This window comes from Myotis brandtii, unplaced genomic scaffold (genome assembly GCF_000412655.1).
Source record: "Myotis brandtii unplaced genomic scaffold, ASM41265v1 scaffold137, whole genome shotgun sequence".
Lineage (NCBI taxonomy): Eukaryota > Metazoa > Chordata > Mammalia > Chiroptera > Vespertilionidae > Myotis > Myotis brandtii.
The window spans coordinates 5,076,280-5,090,261 of NW_005354874.1; the positions used below are offsets into that span (position 1 = coordinate 5,076,280).

General features: G+C 44.0%; 1 protein-coding gene across 1 annotated transcript in view; it reads left to right on the forward strand.

Moving 5' to 3' along the window:
• PCSK2 (proprotein convertase subtilisin/kexin type 2) overlaps positions 1 to 13,982 on the forward strand; it is a 271,929-nt gene that overhangs the window by 213,337 nt on the left and 44,610 nt on the right. The window contains exon 7 of the mRNA XM_005860583.2: positions 2,843 to 2,931. Within this exon, the coding sequence (XP_005860645.1) occupies positions 2,843 to 2,931 (89 nt within the window). The remainder of the gene's footprint in view (positions 1 to 2,842; positions 2,932 to 13,982) is intronic.

A 13,982-nucleotide genomic window follows, 5' to 3' on the forward strand; every position in this document is an offset into this window, starting at 1 on the left:
CTCCATTGTATGTTCTTGCCTCCTTTGTCAAATATTAATTGAACATATTGGTTCGGGCTGATTTCTGGGCTCTTAAACTTTTATTTAAAAATTATTTGTTCAGCATGAGGGAAACAGCAAGCAAGCAAGTTACATTTAATCAGTATCCATTAAAGTTCTATTTTTTAAATTATGCACCAATATAAAGCATATGTATACTTTATTTATATAATGTGTGGGTGTATAGATAATATATAGGCATGTGTTAGATATATATAAGTATATAATTATGAATATATAAGTAGATATAAGTATAAACATACACTTAAATTTATACATTTAAAGTATATATGCAAATCAATATAAAGGGATATAGATATCATTTTGTTTATATGGCTACATATGTGTGTGCTTTCATGCTGTTTTTAAACATTTTAGTTATCAGTTTCTTCAGCATTTGGAATAAGAAGGTAGTAGCCATGAAAGCCACATCCACAACACTCTCCTATCAAGTCCCATCTTAACTAAGCAACTTTTCAACGTGATTTACAGAAAACTTGGACAAGGAGACAGTGGTTGGCTAAGCACTATAAGTTTTCACAGATCTGTCACCACAAGGGCCAACTTCTACAGTAACTTCAGGGCTTACTTGGACACAATATGCAGATTTTATTCTTGTTTCAAAGGGAATTTAGAGTCCAGGACATAGGTAGCCTTTATGGAGGCAGGATTTACTTTTACTCATACAAAGAAAGAAAATGTGTGTGTGTGTGTGTGTGTATACACTTGTGTGTGTGTGCATATATATATAATATGTATATAGACTCTTTTTGCTATTGTTAATCCTCACCTGAGGATATTTTTTCCATTAATTTTTAGAGAGAGTGGAAGGGAGGGGGAGAAACAGAGAGAGAGAAACATTGATCTCATATCGATTGGTTGCGCCCTGACCAGGTTGGGGATCGAGCCTGCAACCGAGGTACATGACCTTTACCAGAATTGAACCCTTCAGTCTGCAGGCCAACACTCTAACCACTGAGAAACCGGCTAGGTCTATACTTTATTTTTTAAGGACTTGTGCAATAGCTTTGCTTGCCCCAAGAGGATGTCACAAACAGTACACTAGTCACCCCTGCAGAAACCAAAGCTTCCTGGGGCCCTGTAGCCAGACAGCCCCTGCACCCACATTTCCTTACTTGCGCCACAGTCGGAGTAGTGAGTGGAAAAGCCAGCCCCCGCTCCACCCCCACCCTGGCCCTTCCGCAGGCCGTGCACACAAGGTTCCAGCAGACTTGGTAATGTAACTGTTTAATCCCTTAGCTGCTTCACAGACCTTTAAAATAGGCTTCTCAGGGTCAGGACTGGTTAAGTGTCAGGTGACTTCCACATCTTGAATGCTGTGTAGGGTTTAAACCTGGCATTCTGATAGACTTACGCATTTATGCTTGTTTCAGTTCTCTATAGCCTCTTAACAAACTACTCCAAAACTTAAAAAGGAACATTTATTCACTCACAGCCCTGTAACCTGGGCAGGGACAGCCTGTATCTCTCTCCACTAGCTGCTGACGGGGTTGCCCTGGCTGATCTGGAAGGGAGGAGGGATGCGGCTCCCTCACATGTCAGGCATATCATCTGACGTATTGGGACATTGGAGGCCTCTCTCTCCGCGTGTTCTCACCCATATGTGGTCTAGCAGCTAGACTCTAGCTCAGTGGTTTTCAACCTTGGCTGCACATTAGGATCACCTGGGAATCTTTTTAAAATCCTGATTTCTGGGCCTGTGGCACCTGGCACCAGCGGAGGGAAGCTGAAGTTGTCAGGCCTCTTTTGTATATTTTAGAGAGAGAGGAAGGGAGAGGGAGAGAGAAACATTGATGTGAGAACAAATATCAATCTGCTGCCTCCTGCACGCCCCTTACAGGGGATTTAGCCCAAAACTCGGGCATGTGCCCTGACTAGGAATCAAACCAGCAACTTTTCTGTGCATGGGACAATGCCCAACAAAATTAGCCACACCGGCCAGGGTGCCAGGCTTCTTAAGAAGTGGTTCATCATCCTTCCCCTGCATTTTATGGGTCAACCCAAGTCACCAGGATAATTCAAGGAGGGGGGAAGTACACATAGGAGGGGAAGAACTATTTGGAACCCGTGATATAAGGGAAGAGAGGACAAGCTAAAGGGAGAAAACGAATGGAATTACAGTGAGTGCTGCAGAGGATATTCTAGAACATGAGCCCTGAGGAGGCTTGCTCAGAGTTATAAAGCCGGGCAAACCTTGGAAAGATTACCTAATCAATGCCTGGGGGTCTTAATCTGGTCAGCCTCACAGGTTCTGTGGACTCCCTTGAAACTGTATGCAAAATGTTGCCAGTGTATGCTTTTTATATTCCTGGAGGGACGTAAGAATCTGTAGCATTGAATACTCTAGCATTCGATCTTCAAAAGAGTCTATGGTCCAAAAAGGTAAAGCAGCATTCCCCACAATGGATGGGCCAGCCTTGAAATTAAGCACCAGCTCACAATTCTAGTGCTTCAATCAGAGCTCTCCCAACCAGAGACATGTGAGTTTTGTGCAGGAAGATACTTCAAATTTTAAAGTAAAGACCAGATTTCAAGGTTGAAATGTTCTGAGAAGCCCCTTTTGTCAGAAATAAGCCAAGGCCAAGAAGGCAGCTGGAGGGGAGGGGAGGAGGAAGAAGAGAGACGCTGGATACACGGATGGAAAATTGGGTGGGCCAAGTGCTGGCTTCGGGCTAACCAAGCCATTGAGAAGAACCAAATTGCTTCCAATTGACAGAATTTAAGGAACCCCTTCCAGAGTCTTTTGAAACTGTATCTAATTTGTCTTTATTTTGCCCCACAGCCATGGGACCCGATGTGCAGGGGAAGTTTCTGCCGCGGCCAACAACAATATCTGTGGGGTCGGAGTGGCATACAACTCCAAGGTCGCAGGTAAGCCGCCCCTGCCAAGCAGCAGGCCTTGCTCCAGACAGCCAGCCCCCAAACGCATCACACCCTAGTCTCCAGGATGGCCAGGGCCTGGCAAAAACTCCCACTGTGGCCCTGACTGGTTTGGCTCAGTGGATGGAGCTTCAGCCTGCGGACTGAAGGGTCCCGGGTTCAATTCCAGTCAAGGGCATGTACCTTGGTTGCGGGCACATACCCAGTAGGGGGCGTGCAGGAGGCAGCTGATCGATGTTTCTCTCTCATTGATGTTTCTAGCTCTCTATCCTTCTCCCTTCCTCTCTGTAAAAAATCAATAAAATATATTTTTTTAAAAAACTCCCACTGTGGCAGGAGATCTGAGAAGTGGAGTTTAACAAAAGTGAAAAAAAAAATACATATATATTTTTTAACGTGTTTAAATTTTTTATTTAGGTGTAATATAAACACAGAAAAGTGCACAGGTCACAAACATGTAGCTCAATGGATTTTTACAAACTGGCCAAGAAACAAAGCATTACCAGCACCCAAAAGCCCTCCTTGTGTCTCCTCCCAGTTGCTATGTATGCTCACAACAATAATCACAATCCTGATTTCTAACAGCAAACATTGGCTAGTGCCAGTTTTTAAACTTTACATAAATGGAATTGTATTGTCTATACTCTTTCGTGTCAGTATCAGAAAAATCTTAATGAGACTCAAACAAAGCCTATAGAATATAGGAGATGTGCATGGATTATTATAAACACACTCAGAATCTTCAAAATGGTTCTTTTGTTGTTGTTGTTTTCAGTTTTGCACAATGCATCTCATCTTCAAGGAAATATATTCTACCGAGAACCTTTTTACTAAGTTCCATAGGAAGGACATTTAACAATTTCATCTTTACAGAAGACTTAGACATGAGAGTGACAAATCACTAGAAATTAGAAACCAAAACCTGCCCCCACCCCCAAAAAGAGAGAGGGAGAGAGAAGGGATGAAAGAGCAAGGTTCATAATCATTCAACAAAATGCTGGAGAATGGAGTGGCTCCTGGCTTGTTCCAAGTTTAGCCTCAAATTGACTCTTAATTTGTTTAGGCTGACTCATCCAGCCTTGTTTTTCTTTTTTTACAACTGTCTTGATATTTTTCCTGGAGATTTAATGGAACCATAAACGAACTTTGTGCTGACACTTGCATTTCTGGGGACCTAAATAAAGCAAGAGCAACTTACACAAACCCATCATTAACCTCTTTCAACACTGTTTGCTCAGAGGCTTGCCTGAGCTAGGTACAGAATACATCCCAAAGCATACATTGGGAGGTTCTGAAATGTAAATAGAGGACGCATGGTCCCTCGGGTTTCAGCTCTCTTTACTTTGTGTGCATCCAAAATGCTACCATTAAAATGTCAGAAGCCATTAAGAGATCTGGGGAAAGAATATCACCCAATTAATATTTTATAAGCTAGGCTTGTACCTCGGGTGGTAGCTGAGGTGAGGTGGGTTCTCTATTCACAAGACAGAACTGGAGGCAACTGAAAAATTCAAGCCTAAGTTTCTCATTCACAGTGATTGTCTTCAAAATAGTTTTGAAAGCTCTGTACAACCAAATCAACTGGTTTTTTCAACAAGGAATTCTTAAAACTACTGCAGGTAAAAGTTAAAAGTCAGCCCTAGCCAGTTTGGCTCAGTGGATAGAGTGTCAACCTGTGGACTGAATGGTCCCGGGTTCAATTCTGGTCAAGGGCACATGCCCAGGTTTCAGGCTCAATCCCCAGTAGGGAGTGTGCAGGAGGCAGCCAATCAATGATTCTCTCTCATCATTGATGTTTCTCTCTCTCTCTCCCTCTCCCTTCCAGCTAAATTATTTTAGGCAGTAAGGGAGTAGGGGGGGAGGTCAAAGGTTCTTCGTTGTGTGTGTTTTGTTTTTGAGATTATGTTTATTAAAGCTGGGGACAGTGAAAATATATATATTTTTAATTAAAAGTCAGAGAAGCTCACAGTGTTTGGAGGTTTATTGGGGTCCTTTTCCCCTATCTGCTTCTTCTATCTTGTTCTCTATTATCTGAACTCTGAAAACATCTAAGCTGCTCATCAAACGTAGCTAAAATTCTTGCTTTCTTCTTCATTTGAATTACCTAAAAGAAAATCCAGAGACTAAAATTTGGGTGTGTAAGGAAGGAAAAACTTTCTCCTACCCTTCTGGGTTCTTCTGGCTGGTCTAAGAATTAAATTGACATGAGACCGATTAAAGGAGAAAATAACCCGATTCAATTATGTACAAATGTACGGAGGTTCCATAAGAATATGGCGCCCAAGGACAGATAGGGCAGTTGAGGCTTATATGCTGTCTTGAGCTAAGGAGAAGTGGGTAGTGTTTGGGGACTTTAAAGGGGAGGAATACAATTCACAGGGAGATGGAAAAGCAAATGTTCGGTAAACAAATGTGTGCTGGGCCATGCAGAGAGTGGGAGACAGAGTCTCTAAAGCCTAGGCCCCACACCTAGTTCAGACTACACTACAGCTACTAGTATCTATGAGGAGAGCTCCCTTCCAGGGGCAGGCCCTCTAGCTAAATTATTTTAGGCAGTAAGGGAGTAGGGGGGAGGTCAAAGGTTCTTCGTTGTGTGTGTGTTGTTTTTGAGAGTATGTTTATTAAAGCTGGGGACAGTGAAACAAGGAAGGGCTTAGGATAGAAGAAGCAACAAAAGGAGGCCTAGAGACAGGTTCAGAGGGTTAGCCTAGGTCCTAGGACGAGCTGCCACTGCCCATTGCTCCCCTGGTTGCAAGTAGACATACTGGCCAGGGCTTCCTTTTAATATTCTCTTAAAAATCATTTTATAAATGTCAAGTAGCACAAGCATACAATGGTACATCCAATTCACATGGAAGGTGAGATGTCACAGTTCCTCCAGACAACCTGAGAGCATCTTCCCGCCCCATGCCATAGAGTGCTGTTCCTTCCTCAGGTGTACCCTTGGAGATTAACCCGAGGCAGTAGTCCTCCAGCCTGTTTTTGTTATAAACCTACCACCCTGAACTTGAGGCCCAGAAATAAACTGAGAAAAGTGAGAAATTGCTGATTAAAATCCAACCATTTAGGTCTCATGGAGGGACACATTGCATCGACTCTCCTTGCCCATTCCCCCTGTAAGTGTAAGCGTGTGTGTCGAGGAAAGAGGGATGTGTAGTCACACATCTTTCTCTGCCAGAAATATTCATGTCTGGAATGGGAGTGGTAGGAGCAGAGACTATGCCCTCGTAATTAATCATTTTGAAGTTTCTGATTTCCTGACCAGTGGTAAAATTTGGTCAGAAATAGTTGATCTATGCCAAATCATTTGTACAACATTATTGTAAATTATTGAGATGTTAACAATGTGAATATATATATTTTTTTTTAATTAAAAGTCAGAGTAGCTCACAGTGTTTGGAGGTTTATTAGGGTCTTTTTTCCCCATCTGCTTCTTCTATCTTGTTCTCTATTATCTGAACTCTGAAAACATCTAAGCTTGCTCATCAAATGTACCTAAAATTCTTGCTCTCTTCTTCATTTGAATTACCTAAAAACAAATCCAGAGACTAAAATTTGGGTGTGTAAGGCAGGAAAAACTTTCTCCTACCCTTCTGGGTTCTTCTGGCTGGTCTAAGAATTAAATTGACATGAGACTGATTAACAGGAGAAAATAACCCGATTCAATTATGTACAAATGTACGGAGGTTCCATAAGAATATGGCGCCCAAGGACAGATAAGGCAGTTGAGGCTTATATGCTGTCTTGAGCTAAGGTGAAGTGTTTGGGGACTTTAAAGGGGAGGAAGACAATTCACAGGGAGATGGAAAAGCAAATGTTTGGTAAACAAATGTGTGCTGGGCCATGCAGAGAGTGGGAAGTCAGAGTAGCTCACAGTGTTTGGAGGTTTATTAGGGTCTTTTTTCCCCATCTGCTTCTTCTATCTTGTTCTCTATTATCTGAACTCTGAAAACATCTAAGCTTGCTCATCAAATGTACCTAAAATTCTTGCTCTCTTCTTCATTTGAATTACCTAAAAACAAATCCAGAGACTAAAATTTGGGTGTGTAAGGCAGGAAAAACTTTCTCCTACCCTTCTGGGTTCTTCTGGCTGGTCTAAGAATTAAATTGACATGAGACTGATTAACAGGAGAAAATAATCCGATTCAATTATGTACAAATGTACGGAGGTTCCATAAGAATATGGCGCCCAAGGACAGATAGGGCAGTTGAGGCTTATATGCTGTCTTGAGCTAAGGAGAAGTGGGTAGTGTTTGGGGACTTTAAAGGGGAGGAATACAATTCACAGGGAGATGGAAAAGCAAATGTTCGGTAAACAAATGTGTGCTGGGCCATGCAGAGAGTGGGAGACAGAGTCTCTAAAGCCTAGGCCCCACACCTAGTTCAGACCACACTACAGCTACTAGTATCTATGAGGAGAGCTCCCTTCCAGGGGCAGGCCCTCTAGCTAAATTATTTTAGGCAGTAAGGGAGTAGGGGGGAGGTCAAAGGTTCTTCGTTGTGTGTGTGTTGTTTTTGAGAGTATGTTTATTAAAGCTGGGGACAGTGAAACAAGGAAGGGCTTAGGATAGAAGAAGCAACAAAAGGAGGCCTAGAGACAGGTTCAGAGGGTTAGCCTAGGTCCTAGGACGAGCTGCCACTGCCCATTGCTCCCCTGGTTGCAAGTTTCCTGGAGTCCCTTAGAGTTTAAGATGCACAGGTGTAGGGAAAGAAGACAGGAAAGGCACAGGTATGCTCCTGGGACCTTCATTTGTGGGGGGGGCGCAGAGGGGGGCCTTAAAGGCTGGGAGTTTAGGGAAGGTCTTAGGGGAGTATTCAATAGAATATTCATCAGCTTTCCCAGGTGTGCCCTTTCAGGGTCATGGTCTCAGTTGTATTCCAGCTCCAGGCCCAGAAAAGCAGCACTGGAGTCCCTTAGAGTTTAGGAGATGCACACGTGTAGGGAAAGAAGACAGGAAAGGCACAGGCATACTCGTGGGATCTTCGTTTGGGGGGAGAGGGGGACTTAAAGGCTGGGAGTTTAGGGAAGGTCTTAGGGGTGTGCCCTTTCGGGGTCATGGTCTCAGTTGTATTCCAGCTCCAGGCCCATAAAAGCAGCAAAACCAGGTGGGTAACACCAGGTCCGGCTGCATTGACTAATGACCCCCTGCCCTGGCGCTGACCAATCAAAGGTTCTTCTTGAGTCTTTTTTTCTTAAAAATAAAATAATCCTCATGCCAGAAAGACAAACACCAGGTCCAGCTGCATTGACTAATGACCCCCTGCCCTGGAACTGACCAATCAAAGGTTCTTCTTGAGTCCTTTGTTTCTTAAAAATAAAATAATCCTCATGCCAGAAAGACACACTTTAGGATGGCAAATTTTGCTTCCCTGCAGGTGCAAGGAGTTTATTTGGAAGGAGAGCCCAGGAAGCTGGAGAGAGGGAAAGAAGGCAAAGGGAAGGAAGCAATAGTGTATGTAGATAAGCTGGTAGCTCCCCTGGACAACTGGATCTGAGGGACTATGGGAATACCCCTCAAAATTCATCCCCCAACCATATAAAAGAAGGTGTAGAGATTAGCTAAAGAATATATATGCATTGCCATGGACTATGTGTGGTGAAGGCCAGAGGAAAGCTGGGTGGAGGTGGTGGAATGGGGAACATCTGTAATAGTTGTTTAATAAAAAATAATAATAATAACTGGGGGGAAATGCACTTTTCAAGGTGAGGAGGCTGGGGAGTTTATTCACCATATATGCATTGCCATGGACTATGTGTAGTGAAGGCCAGAGGAAAGGGGGTAGGAGCTGGGTGGAGGTTGTAGAATGGGGAACATCTGTAATAGTTGTTTAATAAAAAATAATAATAATAACTGGGGGGAAATGCACTTTTCAAGGTGAGGAGGCTGGGGAGTTTATTCACCAACTGCTATATATGCATTGCCATGGACTATGTGTGGTGAAGGCCAGAGGAAAGCTGGGTGGAGGTGGTGGAATGGGGAACATCTGTAATAGTTGTTTAATTAAAAAATAATAATAAAAACTGGGGGGAAATGCACTTCTCAAGGTGAGGAGGCTGGGGAGTTTATTCACCAACTGCCATCCCTCATTGGTGGGGGAGGCTCCTGGCACATCCTGGCCTGCCCAGTCTGCCAGCTCACGGGAACTGAGGAGAATTCTTAAGGCAGAGAACTCCCGCCAAGCAAAGACACTCATATGGGGGTGACAGCCTCTGCCTCACCTGGAGACTAACCCCTGTTCCACAGGCAGGTGAATGCAGCCTGATACCTCAAAGACATGACCCCGCTCTCTGAAACCTTCACTGCAATGCTCTGAGATCCCAGAAACCAAGACCAGAGCTGGTGGGAGGCACACCCAGCCACACAAAGATTTTCAATAAAGCAGCCACCTTTCTCCCCTTTTCCACTCCCTAAACCCCAGACTTGCTCCTCTGCAACCACTCATGCTAATTCTAACTGCTCAAGGGCCAGGAAACTCCAGTAACCGTGTCCTGTGTCCTGTGTCCTATAGGATATCCAGTGTTCTCTAGGCTTCCCTGGAGGAGCAAAAGGAATTCTTCATGAGGACCCCAACAAAAGCAGAATTTCTGGTTCCCCCACCTTACATAGTTAGGGGGAACATTTTGTTCATTCTAGTTGGCAATTACAAAAAATGGCTGGTTTTTATTACTCTGAGCCATACTCTTCCAGAGAATCTTTCATGAGCTTTCTGAGCTAGGGATGGATAGAGCGCCACCTGGTGGCCTACCAAGAGTTTGCTAATCTCTGGTAGTCTCAAGGTGTTCAGTAGGTTGTGGAGGCCTTGGCAGCTACACCCCAAGTCCCTCCAGGGTCCTAGGTCTGTCTCTCTTCACCCTGTATTCAAGAAAAGGCAAAAATTGAGGTGCTACAGAGATGTGATTATAAAATAAGTCCTCTGAAGGTAAAAAAGATTTTAAAATTATTGACTATCTCTTCATCTGCCTATTAGCTTCTTGGGTTCACTTTTATTATAAACCCTGCTCATTTCCCCATTGGGGTTCCTGTCTTTTTCTTGTTGATTTTCAAGCACTTGTGGTATGTCCTAGAGATTATCCCTTTATCAGTTTTAATCGATGCAAAAATCTTCTCCCTAAGTTTTGCACGAGCTCATTAGTCCACTTGGATTCACCTTTGTTGTATGTTGTAGCTGGGGGTCCAGTTTTATTTTTCTCCAAACAATGAGTCAATGTTCCCAACACCATATATTTTTTTATCCTTACTGTGGATATGTGTGTTGATTTTTGAGAGAGAGAGAGAGAGAGAGAGAGAGAGAGAGAGAGAGAGACACACAAACTTTTTGGTGTATGGGACAATGCTACAACCAACTGAGCCATCCAGCCAGGGCCTAATACCATCTATTTATTAATCCAGCCTGTTCCTTCGACTTATGATGCCACCTTCATTGCATATTATATTTCCATATGCAAACTTCTTATTATGTGACATGACCAATAAGATGCAACTCTATTATGACCTATATATTTATGGTTTGAGACAGGACATTCACACTAGATCACTATTGTTGTGTTGGCTGTTGTCTTTTTATTGGACAATCTAAGGGAAAAGAGGTCAGTCCCCCTGCTGAAATAGCCAGGTATTACATGTGTCTTACGGCACACACCAGTTAAAAATAAAAATAAAAATCGCTGCCCTAGAGGCTAGCAGCACTGCAAGTTGTACAGACAGGCATGAAGCTCAGAACCTAAAAGTAGGGATGTAGAGTCACTACTGATCGTTAATGTGGTGATCAGGCCTGGGGGAGGGGGGCGGTTAGGGAGGGAATAGATGCTTGATGTGCACTGTGTCTCCTCACCATTGAATTACATCAGCCAGTAGAGCATTTGTACAAATGTGAAGACACTGAGTCCTAGCACCCTGGTCTTCCCTCTCTGCTCTGCCTCCCACTCTCATGCCTTCTTGTGCCCTCTCTCTATATATCCCCCTGTAGCTCCTAGAGCACCCAGAGCCAGAAAAGAGGCCCTCCAGAAAAACCCTGGGTCACCCTGAGCCTCTCTTGGCTGCTAATGGTGCAGTCGCTTGCAAAAATTAATGCTGTGTCTCATTCAATTAATGCATGCCTCATTCTTCCAGAGCTTAACGAGATTAAAAGAATGTCGGGCGCCTGGCCCCTGAATATGAATGAGAGCTTTGCTTTCAGTCTCTGGCGCCCTTGCTTCCCTCGATGTTGAAACAGTCAGAAGATTAATGCACACCAGCTATTATCCCCTGATCAGTTTTAATCGATGCAAAAATCTTCTCCCTAATTTTTGCACAAGCTCATTAGTCCATTTGGATTCACCTTTGTATGTTGTGCTAGCTGGGGGTCCAGTTTTATTTTTCTCCAAACAATGAGTCAATGTTCCCAACACCATATATTTTTTTATCCTTACTGTGGATATGTGTGTTGATTTTTGAGAGAGAGAGAGAGAGAGAGAGAGAGAGAGAGAGAGAGAGAGAGTGAGAGAGACCCACAAACTTTTTGGTGTATGGGACAATGCTACAACCAACTGAGCCATCCAGCCAGGGCCTAATACCATCTATTTATTAATCCAGCCTGTTTCCTTCGACTATGATGCCACCTTCATTGCATATTATATTTCCATATGCAAACTTATTATTATGTGACATGACCAATAAGATGCAACTCTATTATGACCTATATATTTATGGTTTGAGACAGGACATTCACACTAGATCACTATTGTTGTGTTGGCTGTTGTCTTTTTATTGGACAATCTAAGGGAAAAGAGGTCAGTGCCCCTGCTGAAATAGCCAGGTATTACATGTGTCTTACGGCACACACCAGTTAAAAATAAAAATAAAAATCGCTGCCCTAGAGGCTAGCAGCACTGCAAGTTGTACAGACAGGCATGAAGCTCAGAACCTAAAAGTAGGGATGTAGAGCCACTACTGATCGTTAATGTGGTGATCAGGCCTGGGGGAGGGGGGCGGTTAGGGAGGGAATAGATGCTTGATGTGCACTGTGTCTCCTCACCATTGAATTACATCAGCCAGTAGAGCATTTGTACAAATGTGAAGACACTGAGTCCTAGCACCCTGGTCTTCCCTCTCTGCTCTGCCTCCCACTCTCATGCCTTCTTGTGCCCTCTCTCTATATATCCCCCTGTAGCTCCTAGAGCACCCAGAGCCAGAAAAGAGGCCCTCCAGAAAAACCCTGGGTCACCCTGAGCCTCTCTTGGCTGCTAATGGTGCAGTCGCTTGCAAAAATTAATGCTGTGTCTCATTCAATTAATGCATGCCTCATTCTTCCAGAGCTTAACGAGATTAAAAGAATGTCGGGCGCCTGGCCCCTGAATATGAATGAGAGCTTTGCTTTCAGTCTCTGGCGCCCTTGCTTCCCTCGATGTTGAAACAGTCAGAAGATTAATGCACACCAGCTTGATGTCTGTGCCGTAAACAGGGAGCCAGAGAGGGAATGAAGAGGGAGAGAGACAGGGGGATAAGAACTGCAAATAGAGAGGGTATAGGACACGGCGGAATGCACCAGGCACTGGCTGTATGACAAAATCTAGTGCTGCCATTGGCTGGCATGTGGTGGGACAGTCCAGACCTACTCTGGCCAAGTTCAAATTTCTCTCACCTTCCAGTTAAGGTGGCTATTCAGTCCTGGCATCTGGGCACTGGACAAATTCAAGACCATCTGAGTTTTCTTCTTGCAAGAAAAAGAATACCAACCTCTCTGTGATGTTTCCCCATCCACAAAGTGGGCATGACTTCTTACAAGAAGAAGCTGCACTATTTGGTTTATTCTGTGACCTGTGGGCCACCTTTGTTGAACAAATTTTTTAAATAAGTAAAATGTAGATGGACCAAAAACAAAAGATGGTTTTCAATTTTCTATCTTTTATAAAATGAACCATAAAACTTAGCTCCCAGAAAGTTCAAACCATGCTTATTTTGGATGATCTTCCTCCAGGAGAAAAGGATATTAACTCATAATTGCATATTTGTTGGCAAAAATGGTGTGTTGATTTGTAAGTTAATGGCAGAGGATGCAAAATCTGAACCTGTTATCATTTGTTCTTCTGGACCTGTTATTTCTGTTAGGGAGAAAATGGACTACATAAAGTAATAATCCTATGCATTTATTCACCAAATATTTATCAAGCTTAAGATAAACTCCAAGCGCCATGCTGATGCCCTGCGACACAGACGTGAACAAAATAGACACATGCCCTGTGCTCAAAGACCTTGCCATCTGGTGGCGAGTGAAGCACACAAACACTTGTCCTGGGAGGCTGAAAGTGTGGTGCTAATGGAAAACCCGGAGAGCTGGGTCCAGGAAGGCTTCTGGGGAAATGCCTGCTGAACACGGAGGGTAGTCAGGAGGAGGGTGAGCACTGGGGGAAGCTGCTATGCAGGCACAAGGGTGGCTATGGGATGTTGAGGAGGAAAGAGAGGCCCTTAAGAGAGAAGACAATTTTATGTCCGTTTCACGCGTCCTGCAAGAACCCTAGTTGTCCTTATTTAAACTGGGTTGCATGCCATGCGAGAGTGATGCTTGCGCAATGATATCCTTTGGTCATGGGGGATGAGTAAGGAGTGTCCGCATCCAAGCTTTCACTGTGTGCAGCCCAGCCCCTTCATTTCAAAATTCCCGTGGACAGAAAGACTTAGGTCAGGGGACTAAAATTCTAGGCTCCTTGCCACAAAACAGTGAATCAAGCAGAGAACAATATGGCCCCAAAGGGCAATGTTTGGAGATTAGTGATGGAGGGACAGAAAGCCCATCCTGTTGGCTGCAGCTGAATTAACCCTGGAGAGGCTTTCTACGGACATCCAGAGGGTGATGTGAACCACAGGTGGCACAGGCGTGCCCTGTTTCCTTGTGCCTCCGCCCGATTCAGGTTTACACACACACACACACACACACACACACACACACACTCACATACACACACATGCACATACACACACACAGTCCAGGACTGCAGCAGGCTGCTCCTTTTCAGCTGCCCAGCAAGGAGTCACTCCCACAGGCATTAGAGAGTAACGCCAACT